The 17,811-nt window shown below is 33.8% G+C and overlaps 2 protein-coding genes across 7 annotated transcripts in view; both read left to right on the top strand.

Annotated features, from left to right (window-relative positions):
- Nucleotides 1–6,549, top strand: part of 14-3-3zeta (tyrosine 3-monooxygenase/tryptophan 5-monooxygenase activation protein zeta) — a 60,853-nt gene extending 54,304 nt beyond the window's left edge. For 2 of the 3 annotated variants that reach the window (XM_011500732.1, XM_011500734.1), the window contains exons 3-5: nt 2,061–2,184; nt 3,350–3,513; nt 5,991–6,549. In XM_011500732.1, the coding sequence (XP_011499034.1) occupies nt 2,061–2,184; nt 3,350–3,513; nt 5,991–6,146 (444 nt within the window). In that variant the 3' untranslated portion in view covers nt 6,147–6,549. Of the gene's footprint in view, nt 1–2,060; nt 2,185–3,349; nt 3,514–4,273; nt 4,435–5,990 lie in introns of all 3 variants that reach the window. The other variant, XM_011500733.1, reaches the window with a different exon arrangement.
- Nucleotides 6,550–13,533: 6,984 nt separating this feature from the next.
- Nucleotides 13,534–17,811, top strand: part of Pfk (ATP-dependent 6-phosphofructokinase) — an 11,506-nt gene continuing 7,228 nt past the window's right edge. For 3 of the 4 annotated variants that reach the window (XM_011500735.1, XM_011500737.1, XM_011500738.1), the window contains exons 1-5: nt 13,534–13,665; nt 14,040–14,191; nt 14,505–14,694; nt 15,461–15,671; nt 17,661–17,769. In XM_011500735.1, the coding sequence (XP_011499037.1) occupies nt 13,572–13,665; nt 14,040–14,191; nt 14,505–14,694; nt 15,461–15,671; nt 17,661–17,769 (756 nt within the window). In that variant the 5' untranslated portion in view covers nt 13,534–13,571. Of the gene's footprint in view, nt 13,666–14,039; nt 14,192–14,504; nt 14,695–15,460; nt 15,672–16,335; nt 16,445–17,660; nt 17,770–17,811 lie in introns of all 4 variants that reach the window. The other variant, XM_011500736.1, reaches the window with a different exon arrangement.

The following is a 17,811-nucleotide window of genomic DNA, read 5'->3' on the forward strand; positions in this document are numbered from 1 at the left end:
AGGAATGCAGTGGTGGTGAGTAAGTACCGAAACTCGGTAGATGCGCCGTCCCCAATAAAGTTTATACATTTCGTACTCAGTTTTACGGAAGCAATAATATTCCTCCTTATATCCAAATCGTCGCGAGCAGCATTATACGGAGGTGCATCCGTGGAATGAGGAAAAGGGTTCTTTGAAGTAGAGAGGTGGCAAGTTTACCATTACGTCGGTGAATTGAGAGAGTGAGTGGGTGTCTCATCCTGTGCGGATGAGACAATTCGCTGCGTTTAAACTGGAATAAAGTGTTCTGCGAGGGGAGCGCGGGGAATGTGTGCAAAAATATGTTTTGTGCCTTTAATTTGTTTCCTTTCGTGGCTCTTCAATTATAATTGGTCGATTATATTTCATTGGCATCTTCTTCCTTTGTTTTCAATATGTTTCTTACGACTCGCTACTTTAAATGGAGTTCAAGGCTTTTACGCTGACATTTTTACAAAAACTGAAAAAATGTGTACTATTGTTCGAGTGCTTTGGAGAGTCGGTTGACAGTTGTGTTTCTAATATTTTAAATAATTAATATATTATGTAAATAGAACTTGAAACTGAAGAAGTAACACTTATCGCGATGCAGTATTAATGCAAATGTATCTCGGACATACAAAGTATTCAAAAACTTGACTGCAACATTAATTAATTGTTCATCTATGAAAGTAGATGGAGAAATGGGAAGAATATTATAATTATTGTTTTGTTACATTTCAAATATTGTAATTTCATTGGCCAAGACGAGCTATGAGTTGTATTGAAATATTGTAGTTTCAAAAAAATAATACTTCATTAATTGGGTTTATTTCTGATGAATTACTTAGTGTCCCAAAGGTGGATACTCGTATAAATATCATTTCAATGGAATCTCGTTAACTTAAAATGTATAATGAAAATAATTATTAATAGCTTAGATACGCTAGAATTTGAAGCTGAAGTGCCGTGAACTAAGTTATTATTAAAGTACTGTGGTATCCTATCGTTATGTCAAACTTAAGTAAATATCAATTATCCAGCAGTATTATTATTAATTACGCGGCAACCCACCTACTTTTGAAATAAATACTTCTTTATTTAGAAGTAATTCGAAATTTTCATATGTGGCATTACCAAATGAATAAATATTTCTTCTTGATTAATGTACACAGTGAACAAGGTGAAGTAAAGTTGGAGCCTTCAAAATACTACTGCGACAAAAGCCAAACGAGCATTGGTAATTAAAATTTCTTGTTTCTAATTAATTAGGATTATTTTTCTTCGAATAGAAAAAAAAAACAAATAGAAAAAATATGTATAAAGTAAATTGAAACATAATTTTTCTGTCCAGTGGTGAAGGCTTTTTATAAATAATTCGTCCGTACGGTGGGTCACTTTTTTTACATACATTTCTTTATCCTAGAAGTTTATAATTAATTTCAACGTAACTCCGGCTATTTTTCAAAATGTATCAATAAGACGCGTAAAACTTAATGAAATATTATATTATAAAAATATTTAATGGTAATGTGAAATTTTGTCCCATTCATTCGGAATGGTGGGGTTGTAAGCAGATGAAAAGATACAACAAAACGTTTAAAAAATTGATTAGGAAACTTAATTTATCTTCGACCTTTTGTACGTGTGCGTTGTCTCTTTCTCTTTGATGTCAAAATTAATTACGTGCAAACTTTTCTATCAGATCGTTTTTCACGATTTCTCTTTTACTCTTTTAACACGAATGTGAACGCTTTATAAGAGCGATCGTTACTTTGGAAAATCTATACTAGTTAATACTTTTGCATATTAGCAGGCGTATTATCACTATCTAAAATTGTATTTATTAAACTTAACTAAGGCTGTGTTAAAGAATTCGTTCAACTACAAATGGAATTACAAGACTTTGGAACAAATAATATTAAGAATAATACGTTTTTTCATAATTTTTCACGCCCTTTGTAAAACAATTAACGTAAAGCCTCAAGCGCAATTTAAAAATCATAAAATGCAATCCAAACCGCAATTCTAATTAATCAACAAATTTTATACTTTATTTACAGGGACTCCTTGATAAGTACCTGATCCCCAAGGCAAGCAGCGCTGAAAGCAAAGTTTTTTACCTCAAGATGAAAGGAGATTATTTTAGGTATCTCGCGGAAGTAGCCACCGGCGAAACTCGAAATGGTACGTACGCTCGAATTTATCTCCCTCTCCTGGCTTTTTATCACTCACCTATTATTTAATCACATCCCTCTATCACATCGCTCACAAAAGATTATATTACAGATTTACAAATTTTATTTATAAGTTGACTATATGCACTTGACTAACCTACTGAACAATAATTCCACGATAATCAACAATTTATTTCGTCGTATTAACTGCTACTTTTATTGAAACTTTTTTTTTCTCGGCATTTTTCGGCATACAATTGATGTGTAAAGAAAAAAAAAGGCACGGTAAGAAAGAATAAGTTAAGGAAATTTATTCGTTTAATCGTAAGCTTTTTATTAAAAATCGCTAATTAAATCATTTAATAAATATCACGTTTCATCAAAAATACTATATATTTTCAATACATTTTCGCATAGTTTGATAACACGTTCAGTACATTATTCGAAATAATTGAAAAAGAGAATATGAATATTCAATTTTTTGTAATTCTTAATCATCGTGGTGGTCGTGGTAATCATTATATGTAATTAGGCTATTAAAAGCTACAAAGTTTATATAAGTTTGGAATACAAAGACAAGCACTCCACTCTCCCCTCCCCTCGATTACATTCTCAATTACACTCCTCCATTCCATTTTAATCATACCGAAACTACGCAACCTTTTATTAATTAAGTCTACGATTATCACACTATCATACCTTTCACTTCTGTAAATATGTTTGAACTGGCCTAAGGGTAGAAGCTTTAACATAATGAGAAACGCTTTATTTTCAACTCAATGATGAAATGTTGATTGATTGCAAAGAGATATGTGTATACACATGTGTAGAAGAATTCATTAGATATTTTAAATACGATTGAAGTTTCATGGCAAAATGCAAAATGCCTGAATTTGTTTTAAATAAATGATTGCAATAGGCAAAGTGTTTAAAGTAAATTCATAATTAGAAGGATCGCCTATTCATTATTATTGTGTGGATACCTAATATGTAGAAGGAAAGCGAGCTATGTAATTTTAGTTCACCTATCGTTTGAAACAAATAGTTAACGAGCTTCTACCCTGAAAGCAACAATAAAAAGATAAAACCCTACAACAAAGGTATTGACGATTGTGTCTAATAATAATGATATACGCGACTGCTCGCGCGTTAAATATCTTCTCCGCATCCGACAGCCGTAGTCGAGGACAGCCAGAAAGCGTACCAAGACGCGTTCGAGATCAGCAAGTCCAAGATGCAGCCGACCCATCCGATCAGGCTAGGTCTCGCGCTCAACTTCTCCGTTTTCTATTACGAGATCCTCAACTCACCGGACAAGGCCTGCCAATTGGCTAAACAGGTACACCAGAGCTCCGAGTGGCATTGGTACAGCGGCTACGATGGTTCATGGTGCATACAACTTATGCGCGCGCGCCCACACAAACGCTCACGCACAAAGTCCCATTTATGTATGCGCGTATAAACAATTACAGATCGTGTTATTATTTCGTTTGCGTGTTCATTGCAGTTTGGATGTCGAGCAGATGCCAGAGCCGGAAAATACTTTATGCCGATTATGTTGGGATGCGGAGCTACTGCTTTACCGACGATTAGTATTGTTTACGATTGCATATTGGTGTGTATGAATTGAACGAAGTGAAAATTAATCGGCCATCGAGGCTAAAACGTGGCAGTGAATTTACTTCGTAATGAAATTCATCAATTATGTGATTATTTACTACTATTACCTTACGGAATTCAACGGAAATGCATTTTATAATCTTATGTATATATATATATATATATATATATATATATATATATATATATATATATATATATAGTACACGTTAATAATTTTTCACGATAGACAATTGTAAAACACAAAAATATTTGAATGGTTTTCTTTTAGTCTTTTGACAACCATTGAAATCAATCAAATATTACATTACGTTTAGTACAATTTGCCAATGGAGCATAGTGGCCGTACTTACTTTATCTGGTAAAACCTCGGTAAAACAGTAGCTATTTCTGCAAAATCTTACTTTGCGAAAAATTACTAAAAGCAAAACGTACGCGGTGTAGTAGTGGTGTATTTCAAGTGGTTTTCGTTGCAGCAGTTGTGGAGGACTCGCAGAAAGCCTACCAAGAAGCATTCGATATCGCAAAGTCGAAGATGCAGCCGACGCATCCAATAAGGCTCGGGCTGGCCCTCAACTTTTCCGTTTTCTATTATGAAATTATCAATTCACCTGCACGGGCCTGCCATTTAGCAAAACAGGTTAGCCAGCAGCATGAGCCGTGAGCTACGTCGCTCATAATTGCCTGGCTACTTTTGCGTGCACTCACTCATTATATTTGTTGTTCGTTTCATGAAAATACATTTGGACGGTTATCGTTATATTGCTGTTTTAGCCAAATTTTTGTCAGCATTTCATTATACGAGCTAATTTTAATAAATCAATTTCGTTGTTTGTTCCAATTGGATGCTTTAATTTATCGTATTTTCAATGTATTGTCATTCGTGAAATAACTACGTAAAAAAAGAAAATAATAAATAATCATCAATGATAATAAATCATAAATAAAGCGAGATTTATTGTATTATTACAATGGACGATATATGTGTACCAGTTTTGGATTAAAGGTCATTTTGATTTGCTAAATGCAGCAAATAGTGATTTGTTATTTTTATTTTAGTAATCTACATTCAATATTTATGAACTTGTAAATATATGGATTAAAAAGGATTATTTGAACGTTTAACTGTATTAGAACAACGAATATAATCTCCATCGTGTATGAAAAAAAAAAAAAAAAAAAAAAAAAAAAAAAAAACAACTAGAATAAGGTTTCGTTTGTTATCCCTATTTACTCACATCACATAAAATCACGAAACAATTATTTAACAATGTATTCTTATATTTTAACTTTCTTATTACAAAGAAATTGCAAGTAGCATTATGAAGTTGTGTTTCGTGCACGTACGTGAGTGACTGTGTGTGTGTGTGTGTGTGCGTTTGGCCACTTAAATTGCGTAATACCTTAAGCGCGCCACTAACCATCGTATGCTGTAGCCACAATTTTAATAACAAAAAGAAGATTTTGCTCCGAAGTGTTTGATTTATTTATTTTGAACTAAAATTGATTTATTTCATTCTATTAATACATATTCTATTAATATTATATTTTACTACATATAGGTCTGTATTCATATTTACATATACATTTAATTGTTCTTTAATAAACTTAATTAAAATCATAGGTACTTTATCATAAATGTTTATAAAATAAATACTCTGTGATAAAAGTATCACTTATATTGTTAAAAAATATAAAATATTGTGGTTGCACTTTAATAGCAATATAAAACAATTTTTAATAACAATTTTATTAATTTGACTTTATTATTCGTAACTGAATTATTAATTATATCTTAATTAAGCTTTCAAATTTATAAATATTCTCTAAATAAATGAATAAATAAATAAATTTATAGATATAGCAAATTCATTAGTAATACATTAGTTTGTAAATGATAATTTAGAGTTAATTATATTCGGTAATTAAAGCATTGAAACGATAGAGGTTATAAAGATATATTAAATGCACATTAAAATTTTACATGCTTGGCTAAATATTACTATGTATTAAATTATTTGACTAATTGAAATAAATTTCGATATTAACGTCGATTCAACGTGGGCAGTTTGACTTTAGTTGCGATTATGGATTGCCCGTAGTAATGCAAAAAGTCAATGCCTCATTAGATAGGCATGGGCTTAAGAATCAATTGTCAGTAATTAACTTTTGTTTTTCCTTTTATTCTCAATTTAGGCGTTCGACGACGCGATCGCCGAGCTCGACACACTAAACGAGGACAGCTACAAGGACTCGACGCTGATCATGCAGCTGTTGCGCGACAACCTCACCCTTTGGACCAGCGACACGCAGGGCGAGGGGGACGAGCCACAAGAGGGCAACGACAACTAACCTTCATAAATCGCGTGCGAGTCCTAAGAAAAAAAATCCTCACCTCGCCCCTCGTCCCATCCCCGACAGAAAAAAATCCACCCTTTCTAATCTTAAATAAGGAAACAAAAAAGAAGCAGGAAGAAAGAGCATCCTATTCTCTATCGTTCTCCCCGTTCTTACGAGAGTTCATCCTTCGTTTACTACCTGATCTACCTTCGAAGACTTCCTGTCCTTCCCTCCGGACTATGTACCTTCTTTAATCGACATTATAAGATGATGAAAAAAGATGTTTTTCTCTCGATCGCTCACACCACGAACATACCTCACTCCCTTAGCCCAATTACAAACGAAAACACGCAGAGACACGGTCGCGTGCACTCGCAAACGACAGCATCATTTAAGACACATACATACAAACAAACAAACAAACAAACAAACAAACAAACAAGCACACTCTTGGGCTTCGATGGGCAGTGCATGAAGATGCTTGTAACGAGGGTCCGGGCGCGAACTATCGTCGCCTTGCTCTACTTGGTCGAATTTTTGTGTAGTGTCGTAAGGGGCTCGAGGCTGTATTTATACGCTCCTGCGCGATTCCACGTTTGCTATTCTACGTCGTACACACATGCACATACGTACATATACAATATCTGAATTAATTATTATTAATATTATTAACGTGCGATGTATTAATAACAGCGTCTTCTTAAGTGCATGTACGTAAAGCGTATGGATATTAAAAACAAAATACAAAACAATAAAAAAAAAAACAAAAAAAAACACAAATAAAAAAAAGAACAAATGTATACACGCATAAGAGTATGGGCACGCGGAAAACTTGTAAATTCAGCCTTTGCAACTCAATCTCTTTCTCTTCTTCCCTCGTTTCTCCATTTGAATAAAGTGATTTACATTACAAAATCCACCCGCAAGCAACTCTCTCATCTTTATCATTCGTTCCATTCATTCATCGTTTCATCATCCATTCGCACGTCATCCAATCCTTACCTTTTGAAAATTCTTCTGAATTTCTCTTTTAGTTCCAATTATAACACTGTGAAGCCTTACTTTTTCTAGTTTTTTTTTCTTTTTTACACACACACACACACACACACACACACACACACACACACACGAAGCACGCATACGATCACATTATCTTTTTTCATCGCGCCGTTTTCTGTTACTATGTAGCATGCGAAAACTTGTCATCTCGTTTTTCTCCCTTTATTTCTCTTTCACAAGTATAAAAGGAACTCGATGAAAACTCGAGGGAAATAGATAAAGAGAAAGAGTGAGAGGGAGAAGAGGAGAGAGAGAGAGAGAGAGAGAGAGGGATAGATGATTTGTTTGCAAGTAAATATAATGACGAAGAGAAGGCGAGAAGGAAGATGATGTACCATCATGTGAACATCGCACGTTTTTCAAAAAAATTGTAAAAACGTATAGAGAACGGATAGAGGTGTAGAAGAACTTTAAAAGGGAATACACTAAACAGACATACAAAAATAAACATTACTAGATTATTAATAAAGTTCAACTGTCATCGTTTTTTCATTAAATTAAAGACAAAAAAAATTCGTAATTGTTCCAGCATGTATGATATATAAAGAAGAAGTGAAGAAGGTGGAGGAAAGAAGCGCAGGTGAAGAAGGAGCGACGAGAGAATCGATTTATACTAGCGAAATGCAAAAATTTAAAGTGTCATGTGGATAATATCATATAAGTTCGAGTTATTCAGCAAATTTATTGTCATTTAATTATTATATACATATATCTTTTGTAACGTGCGGCTCGATCTCGCGTTCCGGATAGAAAAGACACACTACTACGTTTTTCGGTTTTTCTTCTTTCCTTGTGTTACTTGTCCGTTATTATTATTATTATTATTATTATTATTATTATTATTATTATTATATTATTTTTAACTATTATATTTCTTCTACTTGTCTTCTTTCTTTGAAAGCAAAAATTATTTTAACAGTCGTAAGAATATCTGCCTTTGCAAAGGAAACCAAAACCAAGACTTGTATACCTCGTTTTTTTCCCATACAAATAAGAGTGTATAATCGCGCATTGAAAAATTGCATTCGTTTACGCAAACAAAAAATCATAACGCAAAAAACATATATATATATATATTATGAAAGAAAAAAAAATCATTTTTACACATACGAACATGCGAAGGCCGCGCTAAACACGCGCTTTTAAACATTAAAAAGGAAAAGAAACGTATACCTCAGATCCTTTTCATTGTCCCGGCAGCGAAACACCTCTTGGAATGTAATTTTTACTTTGTCGTTATTATTCTCGCGGTCGTTATTACTTTTGTAATTACTTTAGTAACAAAGTAAAATAAGGAAGATTAAAATTCCAGAAAAAAAAAATACAAAATTTGAGTGTCTTTTAAGATGAAATTCTTCAACACATTACATATAACATTTTTGCAAGAAAAGAGAGAGAGAGAGAGAGAGAGAGAGAGAATGATGAAAAGAAGGACAGAGAATAATTAGATTTATGAGTAATGGATCCATCGTCAGCTTATAATATTTCTCGCCTCGCTTTATATTTTCGTTGAAAAATGAGTATTGCAAATTTTATTATTTAATTTATTGTTTTGTGAAAAAAAAAGGGGAAACGCAAAACTCATTTCTTTCCATAGGGAGTTGTATTTTCCCAATTTCGTATTAATGAAATTAATCCTTATTGTATCGAGAGGAAGGAGAGAGAGAGAGAGAGAGAAAGAGAAATATTAAAAAAAAAAACATGGGGAAAATTATGAAAAGGGATGTGAAAAATTGTAGCAAAAAATAAAATCTTCCGTCATTCGCTGTATTCGTACATGTATATTCGTTTATGTGTACATAAATGGCGATCACCTTTTCTATGTGAAAATAAAAAAAAAAGTAAGCCACGTGTGCGCATGCTGTCTAATTCTTGCGAATGTGCGTGCGTGCGTGATTGAAAAGCAACAGAGAGAGAGAGAGAGAGAGAGAGAGAAGATGAAGATGGTTAATCGTAATGATAATCATGTGTAATTTGAGTCTCAACTTTTAATTAACATTTCACTGTCGTAATATCGATATCTTTCGATGTATCGGTGTTTTTGTCTCCCACGACAAAAAAAAAAAAAAAATAGAAAGGAAAAGCTCACAAACAAGAAAAATGATCTATGCCTTAATTGGCATTATCGATGCATCATTAAAATAAAGAAGGGATGGAGAAATTGTTGACATTGAGTAGGTGCCTATTTTGCATTGTTCAGTGCCACGAGAAATGTTTATAAAACTATCTCCATTATAAAAGAACTATGAATTAAGAAAACAAAAAAAATAATAATAATAAAGCAAGTGTTCTCTCAACTCTTAATAATTGTTTATAAGTGCGCGTGACGATGTGGAGGTAAACCAAAAATTTTAAAAATAAGTAGTATCCTCTTTCTCTCTCACTTTCTGAATTCCTTAGTACCCAACTTCTTTCCGTATTTCCTTCGAGATTAATATCGTATTTTTTGTTTTGTTTAAATTTTTGTATTGCGACCTTTTTTCGTATGGAAACATATATATATATATATATATGTATATATATGTATATATATATATATATATATATATATATATTCATATTACCGAAAGCACGCGCGCTCACCTAAATTTTCGTTTTAAGCCTCCGTATATTTTGTAGCCAAATTTTAATTAAAAATTTTCCAAGTACATGAATCTTGAGAAAATGAAAATGCCTTCCATTGATAATTTCCCCCCTTCATAGGACCGTCTAAATTTTTTTCTTAAAATTAAAATAAAAACAGACTGGGAAGTATGTTGAAAATAATTGATGCCTTGTCAGCGACGCGCACAGATAACTGGAAAAAGAGAGGAGGAAATGAAGTAAATGTGTGTGAGTGTGCTTTTATTACTTAATGCAAGTTTAAAATTGCTGCGTGATTTCGGTTTATTCTTTTTTTTCTTCTGATTGTATTCTTCGTTTTCTTCTTTTTTTTCGACGAAGACGAAGATATGACTAATATATTATTATTGTGATCAGACGTGAAATGATTTAAAGCAAAGATATATTCATAGTAGAATGAAAGAACCGAAATAATAAAAAGGATGACAGTGAAATAAACAAACAAGCAAAAGAAAAAAGAAAGAAAATTGGGGAAAACAAATGGCCACCACCGCTTTACCCACGTCCTTAAAAAAAAAAAATTACGTTCTCTATTTGTAACCATCGTCAAAACATCGTAATTGTAAATTATAATTATTATTATTATTATTATAAACGTTTACACGAAATAATAAATTCTGATAAAATGTCTGAAAAATGCATACATGTGTATATATATATATATATATATATATATATATATACGTATATGTATATATAAATAACATGCTAACACTCGTGTTTTGAACATGTAACAAAATTATCGGATTAGATAAACGCACGAAGCGGAGTTGTTCTGGAAAAGAATTTTCACGTTTTTTTCGCCTTTAAGTTATAAGAGTTCCTAAATCATTTTAAAAAAAAAAAAAAAAAAAAAAAAAAATTGAAAAGTAAAGTGCTGCGAATAAGACTATGAGGTTTTAATTTGTCGAAAGCTTATATATAAAAACGTTTATTTCGAGTCTCTACGAATAAATGATTGCTTATGCCTTTTTTTTTTTTTTTTTTTTAATCAATGAAATTTCAGCATGAAATCCTTTTGTTTATATATATATATATATATATATATATATATATAGATAGATAGATAGATTACATTTTTAATTTAACGTTAGATATAAGAAAAAAAAATTTTTTTTTTTCCTATCTTACAGTTCCAGACAACAGGTAAGTAAAATTTTATATCAAATATCTTTCATATAATACGTAGATAAAAATGATTAAACAAGTTCATAAATAACTCAATTCACATTTATTTAAATGAATAAGTAAATCATAGAAGATTAACATTCTTGTTTCGAGTTTATCTTTAGATCGGTATTAGTTTATTCAATTTTTTCGAGTCACAAGAATATTTATTGAATTTTTTATCAACCGAAGTCATATAAGGAGATCAAGAACGAGTTTGATTAAATTAGTGATTTGAATATTAATTATAAGCATTGTTGACATTTCATTTTTAAAAATTTTTTAAACTTTTTCATTAAGTTTAATCTAAATACACAATTATTTTTACGATTCGCTAGGTTTTGAACAGAATTCATTAATACTATCGATTATACAAATTACTATAACCTATCGATAATGAATCGTAAATAAAAAAAAAAAAAATTAATTTATAGTACGTACACAAAAATAATATAATTAATGAATCTTAATGGTAAATGCCTGATATATTTTCTCTAATTCCTCGTATTTCTTGGATAATTCGAAAAAAGTAAAATATATATTACTATTTATTTAACGAGCGATGTTATAATTAATAACATCTTGACAACTTCAATACGGTAAAATCGCAAATTGTTGTTTTTGCTTCTGAAAGAATAAAATTTTCTACTAAACAATTATAACATTTTTACTTCGATATTTTCATTAAAAGTGATTGCTTATAAAGAATTTATCATTTGACAAGATCTATACTGTATATATTGATATTTTGTCTATTGGCAATGGAGTTACGCATCATTTTTTCCCGATCAAGTTTGCGTTTACAACTTTTCGATGGATTATCGTGGAAAAAAGTGGCTCTTGGTTTCCAAGGAAATTCGAAAAAGGAGGGATTATTTGCCGATTGTAGCGATGTCTAATAAATCGGCACTTGTAATTGCTCACGGGTTTACTATAAATTTTGTAAACTTCATTAATGAACTACAGTCAACGGGAATATAAAATTGATCAATTCAATGTGGTAATGGGTAATGGTAATCTTAATTACCATTATTATTAATTAATTAATTAATTAATTCTTATCGTTTTCTTATTGAGAAGGATGGATTTTAATTTGATCGATCACCAAAACGTCCTCATTTCATTATTATTATAATAATATAATCTATTATTGTCATTCGCCAAGCGTAATAATAGCGATAACGGGGATTAAATATAATTAAATTAAATTAATCGAAAAACAAATATTCACGGCAATCATCGAGAGCCGGCATTACTGAAGCTTATTTTTATTTTATGTTTAACAGCCGACCATTGTACAAACATTTATATTTATAACAAGCCGCATCGTCGACACGATGGAACGTTGCTGAAAACGACGAATAAGGTAAAATCGACAGGCAGATTTACATTAAATGCACGCACATACGACAATTGCCGTGCCGATCGAGAATCTCGTATTCCTTGCACATATTCGTTAATGCCGACCGAGCCAGGGCTATTATTATTATTTTCAAATATCAAATACTTCCTCTCCAATCTCTTAGACTTTTAATTAGCTCTTAATCGACAGCGAGAGAGAGAGAGAGAGAGAGAGAGAGAGAGTGAAGTTATTCGTATGTTCAAATGAAATCACGGGATGCGTGTCCCTCGGCTCTCTGCGCAAAGGGCTGAGAAACGATCGGGGATGAGGTAATAAAAGTTACGGCGATGGAGCACAGCCAGGGTGTGGATGGTGATGTAGCTGACTTGTGGCACGGAGCCCTGGTTTTCATGATTTCGAAAGGGGCGCTCGGGCCTACGGAGGACCAATGAGCTTGAGGTCGTCAGGGCGCAGACTCGGCGCGCTGCGTCGTCCTCGAGGTTTGGAATATCGCCGGTTCGACTGGTGGGGGAACGTCGCTGCTTGCATCGGCGTCGTGGGGCTGATTAGGTGGAGGGGCCGCCCCTGCCAATCACCCAAAGGTCACCTTGGGGGCAGAGGTCCGCGCGGCGAGAGCCGCGAGTCTGCGCCCGCACTTGGTGATCGGCGCTCGAGTCCTGATCCGCAGTCCCCTCCTCCTTACCCGTAGATAGCCCAAGGACGTCGGATTAACGTTGGTGAGTTGTTGTTTTGTCGTTGGCTCGTCGTGGCCCTTTGCCGGTGAGTTTTCCAATGTTGGCGCGGCGCGGCGCGGCGCCTCAGGGGACTTAAGCGTCATGGCTCTCGTCGTGGCCGATTCGGCCTTGAGCCTTGCCGCTGGCGTGGCTCGTGGTTCGTGCAATATCAGCACCTTGAACTTGTTATTGGTGCGAAGGCTAAGTGTTCGATGTGCGAGGATGTTGGGTGGTGCCCCCCCCCCCCCCGGGGGGGGGGGGGGCTTGGTAGAAATTTAGATACGTTTTGATAGGGGTTTGAAATAACAGTGGTTGCGAGCGAACATGTAGGTTGCTGCTTATTGAATTGTTTCTTATCTATAAACACATTTCTAAGCGTTTTCTAACACATTTCAGCATTTCTAAGTTTTCTAAGCGTATTAAATCAATAGTGTTTTACGTGTGTATTTGATATGGCGCTTTCTTTACAGATTCTCATAAGTTAAAAGCAACATTGAAAGGACAGTTGGGATCATGGACGAGGAACAAGTGGTTCACAGGTTTATAAAACCTGGCAGTCACAGGGGAAAGGGACTCGCAGTATTTACGAGTGGTGGTGATTCTCAAGGTACGTACCTTTAACATTCCCTTACGATATTATCGATATGTAGCTATTTCTTTTTTTTTTTTTAAGCAGCTTACGATCCAACCTTTGAATCAATTTATGCGGTTAATTTTTGTACGATGATGTAATCTTATCGTGAAAAATGATAAATTTTCCACTGTTATGTAAATAATACGTCCTTTAATGCACATTGGTTAAATTCATTAGACTATTCCAAGTTATGGCAGTAGTAAATTCATTTTGGTGTACAATGTTTATGTGTGGCGGAGGGGCGAGGGAATAACGAGAAAACTTACATTTAATACTAAATAACTATTGTAAATGTATATTTTAATAATGATAGGAGGTTGCATAATTAACTGTACCGTGTTCTTCAGGTATGAACGCAGCGGTTCGTGCAGTTGTACGCATGAGCATTTATCTTGGTTGTAAAGTCTTTTTTATCAGAGAGGGTTACCAAGGAATGGTAGATGGCGATGAAAATTTTGTCGAGGCCAGTTGGTCGTCAGTCTCTTGCATCATCCATCGGGTAAGTTTGAATGATTTAAGTAAGTATATTAATGGCGGAGACAAATAGTTTTGTACTTTGACCGTCGAGATTAGTTCTTCTTTATGTCAGGCGTAATTTTCATTAAAAATTGATAACTTTAGTAGTTTGAGAGTAAAGTCGTTACCTATAATGCCATTGATTAGTCACGTAAAAGTTGCAATGCAACTTTCGACTCTAAAAGAGTATATATATCTTTAGTTGAAGCATATATTAAATATTTTTAAATTTACCATCGATTATACATTCGCCTTCCATATTAGCATATATTAGATGAAAAACATTTTCATTACAGGGTGGTACGGTCATTGGTTCAGCACGTTCTATGGATTTCAAAGAGCGCGAAGGAAGAAAGAAGGCAGCTAAGAATTTGGTTAAACGTGGTATATCTAATTTGTGCGTCATCGGAGGGGACGGTTCTCTCACTGGTGCCAATCTTTTCAAGGAGGAATGGTCCGATCTGTTGCAAGAACTGCTCAAAGAAGGTTGTATTGAGTTTGAAAGCCCTTTAACAAGTATAATAACTAGAAGTTTTCCTCCCTTCAAAAATGGCCACAAATTACAATTTCTAATAGATTTACAAATATTTATAAATTTAAATTTCAAAAGTGCTCTAACAACGTGCCATTCAATTCTGTAAAATTTATATTCTCAAAGTGATTTATCTATGTAATGTCAAAAAATTCTATTATTACATAAGTATTCCAAAGAAGGCAGAAACAATTATGTATATTTTATTACAATATTTCAAGTTATTAAAGAATTGTAGAAATTATTTTTTATAAATATGACGCAATCGATAGTGATATGAACAGTAGCATACGCATATATATATATATATATTATTTATTATATATATTTCAATTAACGTCTTTATCAGAATTGAATCGCATAATTATCACTTTGCTAATGATGTTTCATCGAGATCAATTGCTGGTAATAGAGTGAATGCGCAACTCAATATTATATTGCAATTCTAATGGATAAATTTTTTAATATTATAAAGTAAGTGGTAGAAGGTATTAAAAATAGATGCAAATAATTCTAATAATTATTTAAAATCTCGGTGTACTCTACACTTTCCTTCATAATATTTGTGCTCACCAACGTTGAAATAAGAGAGAGAGAGAGAGAGAGAGAGAGAGAGAGAGAGAGAGCATAACGAAACTCCAATAAAAAAATGAATAAATACTTAATTAAATAAAGAATAGAAGGAAAAGAAATGAAAACGAAAAAACGAATTCGTCGTAGGTGAGATCACGAGCGACGAGTGTATAAACTATCAACAGCTGCATATCGTCGGTATGGTTGGCTCGATCGATAATGATTTTTGCGGCACCGACATGACGATTGGCACTGATACAGCATTACACAGGATCATCGAGAGCATCGATGCCATCGTCAGTACAGCCTATTCGCATCAGCGCACCTTTATTATGGAAGTCATGGGTCGCCATTGCGGGTAAGAATGAATAATGGAATAAATAAATATGGGGCGATTATTATCGATTGCATTTACTTATTTACATATTTGCATAATGTACGCGAATGTTAGTTTGCAAAATAATCTAAGGCAGTATAGCCAATTTGCGCATTAAATGTGTTAATCCAAATTCATAAATCTGCCAAAGGATTATGTTGTTATTCGTATTTATTTATTTTTTTTTTTTTTTACAATTCATCGTCGTCCTATGCTCTTGCATGAAAAAAAAGCATTGCCGAAGACTTTCCATTTTCTATTTTGTTTTAATAAGTAATGGCAATTGCGTCGGGTCCTCTGCTTCTATCAGTATTTCTATTTGGCTTGAAATTCATATGCCTAATATGAAAATTTGTATAACCGTGATAAATTGTGACGAGTGATTTTGGACAATTGAATAAATTGTGGCGAATTGGAAAATGGACGATTGGATTAAAATAAGACACCGTCAATTGCGATATTGGGAATGGCAATGCCAGTGCAAAATTTTTTTTATGAACGATAGTAGACTAAAGTCTCATTAAATTTTCTCTTTAGCGTATAGTATAGACGTGGTTGTAGGCGTTGGGCGTGACTCGACGGATAAACACGAGCGCATGATTAAACGTATTAATAAAGCGAAACAATTTTGGGAAAAAACAAATAGGTACCTGGCTATCGTGAGTGCCTTAGCCGCGGGGGCGGATTATGTGTTCTGCCCGGAATGTCCACCTCCCATCGACTGGCCTGAGAGACTTTGCAAAAAGTTGAAGCAGGCATGTCACACGAATTTATTTTATTTTCTATCAATGTTCTAATCATATATAACCCACCTACCCGTTTATCTTGTTGTCCTTCCAATTTAATTATCGTGTGAAAGTCGTTGTAGACGATGATTGCGAATCACGTGCGAGAGTTGTCGTTGTGTTTATTTTTCAATGTTAACTAACTTACGCATCTTACTCTAATTATTTTCCTTACCGATGATACAAAAGCTCGAAGCGATTAAGATATTTCATTTATGAATTTGCGATGAACGCTTGAAATTTATGGCAAATTTATAAATGTAAATAACACTTCTGTTACATAGCGTAACAGTGTAGTCCAGGTGTAAGTGTAGCGTAAGAAAAAAGTTATTGGAAGAAAAGAAAAAAAAAGCATAAAATGATTTATATTTATAATTGTCATGAAAAATGTACGTGTGCCTTTTTTGGTTGTGAATTTTAAATTAATCTTGAATTTGCAATTAGTCCCGATCAACCGATTATTAATATTAACGCATAAGCTTGAGTCTTGTTTAGAAAGTAGAATTATTAGCAAGGATGACGTTATAAAGTAATTAGCGACAGTAGCAATGGTAATCGAGTACCTCCGACTGCCGACTAATCAAAGTGGAGAAAGTCACGATATATGCACAATCGTTACAAGTTGATATTTTTCACTATTTACCATCTGTTGTCGCTAATTGTTATACTATTATCGTTATGATAACAATTATTATCGTCACGTTATATCCTTATCGTTATACTCTCCGTAATGGCTAATTATCCAGTTTTCCTCCAATTCTCCGCATTATATTCTGTGCCCTATGACGAGTCAGTCGATCAGAATTAAATGAGCTCGTTAAACTGCCCGTGCTCGTCTCATTGGTAGGACAGGGACTAGTACCTGCTACCTGGCACTAAGCTTTATTTGGGATGGGGGGTGGAGTCGAATGGGCGGGAGGTGTTGAGGTCTCCGTACCCCCCCCCCCCATCCTCTAATCCCCTAATCCCCTAAATTATGCACACGTGCATGCAATCACGTACATTAGTCGCCGCTACGCTCGCGAAGCTTAGCAAATATGGCCTAAATACGTATTAATCCTATAAGTTTCCTGTTCTCGAACCATAATTGCTGATTTCTCCTTCGGCACTTTACTATAGCGAATGTAGCAAGCATAAAGCAGTAGGCGTTGGCGCGCTTTCATTGAGTTTGCATTTAAAATTGCAGCTATCTGGCTCTAGTGGCGGCTATATGTAGCGAAGCTGACTATGTATTCATCCCGGAATGGCCACCGGAGCAGGATTGGCCAAACAAGCTCTGCAAAAAGTTGATGCAGGTTCGCTAAACACCTTTTTATTTTTTTTTTTTTTTTTTTTTT

The sequence above is a fragment of the Ceratosolen solmsi genome, unplaced genomic scaffold, assembly GCF_000503995.2.
Source record: "Ceratosolen solmsi marchali unplaced genomic scaffold, CerSol_1.0 scaffold27, whole genome shotgun sequence".
NCBI classification, from domain to species: domain Eukaryota; kingdom Metazoa; phylum Arthropoda; class Insecta; order Hymenoptera; family Agaonidae; genus Ceratosolen; species Ceratosolen solmsi.